Here is a 3,538-nt window from a genome sequence, read left to right on the forward strand (position 1 = left end):
CCGCCTTTGCCCGCCGACTTTGTGGTTCCCGTCAGACCGCCGGTTCCTTTCCTTGCTACTTGCCGGTCGTTGGGAATGGTGCGTTTGGGCATTTTAGTTTATCGTTCTGAGAATAGTCCCAATACAAAAGCACACGAACGTCAAACCGATGTGACCTGAGATGTCGAGCTGCAAAAGCTTATATTGACGCGTCACAGCGTGACATCAGAGTCTTGTGTGATTGGCTCAGATGTATGCTGTTGTTATGGGTCGTGACTCGCAAGTAATTTATTTTTTGTTTCCTACATTTTTCTTTTAAAATTGTTTCAATAGATTGTCAAACATTTCCTCCCAAGAATCACAAGTCTTCATAAATTAAAATCATCAGCTTCTATCTTCGTAGCTTTTTGTAGCAGATATACAAACTTCGCGCTCTATACCTTTAGGTATAGAGCGGATTGGCGTCAACGTTCTGATTGGTCAGGCTCGCCAAGGTTCTGATTGGTCAGGTCCGTCAACGTTCTGATTGGTCAGGTCCGTCAACGTTCTGATTGGTCACTATTCATGACATCATAGTGGACCTGACCAATCAGAACCTTGGCGAGCCTGACCAATCAGAACGTTGACAGACCTGACCAATCAGAACCTTGGCGAGCCTGACCAATCAGAACGTTGACGCAAAAGCCAGGTATAGAGGGCTAATATCCGCTCTATACCTAAAGGTATAGAGCGGCTAGCGCCGCTAACAATAATTTAACTCTTGATATCGTAAAATGAAACCAAATGGACCCGTAAGGGTCCATTTGCGGGTCCATTTGGTTTCATTTTACGCTCTCAAGAGTTAGAGATCTAATAAGGGTCCATTTGGTTACCAACTCTCCATCATTTAGCTGGGGAGCGGTCCAGGCCGTCTGCATGCCTTTTATGCCCATATGGAGAGTTCTTGATGACATCAAGGTACTCCATATATGGGGATTTGCCCATGGGCATGCCCATATATAGACATATCGGTCAGACTGGCGCTTTTGAACAACATAGTTTGAAGTCTATCGGTTGGAGGTTCTCGGGGATGAATGAACAACAGACGCCAGATCTCTGTATGTGTCTGTCTGTCTGCCTGTGTCCCTTTTGCGCCCATATATGGAGTTCCCTGATATCATCAGTAAAGGCCCATATACTGATGGCAACCGGGCAGGAAGCAAACAAAGATACTTTGTAAATATTGTCTAGACCTTGCAGTCATTTTCCGTTTTATAGTTGTATATCACGATAATCCTTTATTTTGATAACTGTTTGTAAAAGATAAATAAAAGCAAATGTGTTTTATGTTATATGGAATTTTATGTAATGCCACCTGTATGTTGAAACGAATTCCAATGGATGTGCAATAATTACAGCTCTTACAAAATCGTGTTTATTGCGTTACAAAACATATTTTTCAAGGTTCAAGGTCTATGTTGGCGTAACATGATGACCAGAACGCTGAACTTCAACGTGGGGGTCCTGGGACACGTGGACAGTGGAAAGACGTCCCTGGCCAGGGCTCTCAGCACCACCGCCTCCACAGCGGCCTTTGACAAGAACCCTCAGTCCAGAGAGAGAGGCATCACACTGGACCTGGGCTTCTCCTCCTTCACCGTGGACCTCCCAGAACACCTCCTGCAGGAGAGAGGAGGGGAACAGTATGACAGCCTGCAGTTCACGCTGGTGGACTGTCCAGGACACGCGTCTCTCATCAGAACCATCATAGGAGGAGCCCAGATCATTGACCTGATGATGCTGGTGGTGGACGTGGTCAAAGGAGTGCAGACGCAGACGGCAGAGTGTCTGCTCATAGGAGAGCTGGCCTGCCCTCGGATGGTCGCCGTCTTGAACAAGACCGACCTCCTCCCTGCCGACAAGAGGCCGGGCGCCATCGCGAAAATGACCAAGAGACTACGCAAGACCCTGGAGAGTACCAGATTTAAAGGTTGTCCTGTAGTTGCCGTGGCAGCGAAGCCCGGGCGACCCGAGGCCCCTGACGCGGAGGAGCCTCGGGGAGTGCAGGACCTAATCGAGACGTTGAAGGGGCAGACGTACCTTCCTCGCAGAGACCCTAAGGGTGCGTTCCTGATGGCTGTGGACCACTGCTTCTCTATCCGTGGTCAGGGAACGGTGATGACGGGAACCATCCTGAAGGGCTCGCTGGCCGTCGGCGACACAGTGGAGATCCCTGCCCTCAAAGTTACCAAGAAGGTGAAGTCGGTGCAGATGTTCCGGAGGCCCGTGTCGGGTGCGACGCAAGGCGACCGCGTGGGAGTGTGTGTGACGCAGTTCGACCCCAAACTGCTGGAGCGCGGGGCGGCGTGCAGCCCCGGTTCGCTGCGCGCGCTCCACGCGGCGCTCATCTCTGTGAGGAAGATTGGGTACTTCAGGGGCGCTCTCTCCACGCACGCCAAGTTCCACATCACCGTGGGCCACGAGACGGTCATGGCGAGGGTGAGCTTCTTCGGCCTGCCGCCCGCGGACGACCCCGAGTCCTTCTCAGATGCCGAACCGCCCGCCTCCTCGAACCCTCCGCCCGGCTCGCTGGACACGCCCTTCTCCTTCGAGCGGGAGTACTTTTACCAGGATGACTATGTCACGGGTCGGGGAGAGGCGGGGCCGGCGGGGCCCGACCCTGAACAGTGGGCGCTGTTGGAGTTTGAGCGGCCGGTCACGTGTCCCTCGCTCTGCCTGGTGATCGGGTCCAAGCTTGACGCGGACATTCACGCCAACGCGTGCAGGTTGGCCTTTCACGGGCGTCTGCTGGAGGGATTCGAGGACAAGGGTTACGTTGAGGCGGCCCTGACCCGTCTGCGCATCTTCAAGACCAAGCACAAGGAGGGCCAAGTGGAACGGCTGACCGACGATTACACCGCCATTGGCCGGAACCTGTTTAAGAAAGAGACCGACCTGCAGCTCTTCGTGGGGTTGAAGGTCACGCTGTCGACGGGAGAGGCCGGCGTTATTGACGGCGGGTTCGGCCAGAGCGGGAAGTTCAAGATTCGAATACCAGAGGGTCTCCGTCCAGAAACCAAGCAGTTGCTGTCCTCCGTCTCTAAGAAGAAGGGAAAAGGTGCTGCGGTCAAAGTGGAGCGGGCCAAAGAAGACGAGCCCAAAGCTGATTCTCAGCCTGTCACCATTCACTTGTACTTCAAGCGATATGTCTTTGATCCCCATAAAAAGATGGTTCAGTCCTGACCTCCGCAGTGCCAGGTTCCTGATGATGATGATGTGCTGCCTTGCTGGATGAGTCGGGGGAATGAAGAGCATCCTCTCTGCTTTGGCTCCCAAACACCATACAGATGTGCCACTTCAAAACTTCCCATGTTACTGTTCTTTCCCTGAAACTGCCCTGAAAAATCATTTTTTCCTCCCTGTTTTGCCTTTAAAAATACACTGTTTTGCCCCTGAAAAGAAGTTGTCACTACACACCCCCGTTTTTCCCTTCAACAGACATCCATATACATGAGAACAAAAGAATGTGTGTTTGAGAAGGTGTCAGACTCATTGTGAGGCGAAAGGTGATTTGAAGAGG

General features: G+C 51.9%; 1 protein-coding gene across 1 annotated transcript; it reads left to right on the forward strand.

Moving 5' to 3' along the window:
- Positions 1-1,446: 1,446 nt before the first annotated feature.
- On the forward strand, positions 1,447-3,201 carry LOC311054856 (selenocysteine-specific elongation factor-like; the record flags this gene model as incomplete). The annotated part of the gene is made up of 1 exon (XM_084070854.1): positions 1,447-3,201. One exon carries the CDS (start codon positions 1,447-1,449, stop codon positions 3,199-3,201), a length of 1,755 nt encoding a protein of 584 aa, XP_083926980.1.
- Positions 3,202-3,538: the final 337 nt, after the last annotated feature.

Source organism: Gymnoscopelus microlampas (genome assembly GCF_963454915.1).
Source record: "Gymnoscopelus microlampas genome assembly, chromosome: 11".
NCBI lineage: Eukaryota > Metazoa > Chordata > Actinopteri > Myctophiformes > Myctophidae > Gymnoscopelus > Gymnoscopelus microlampas.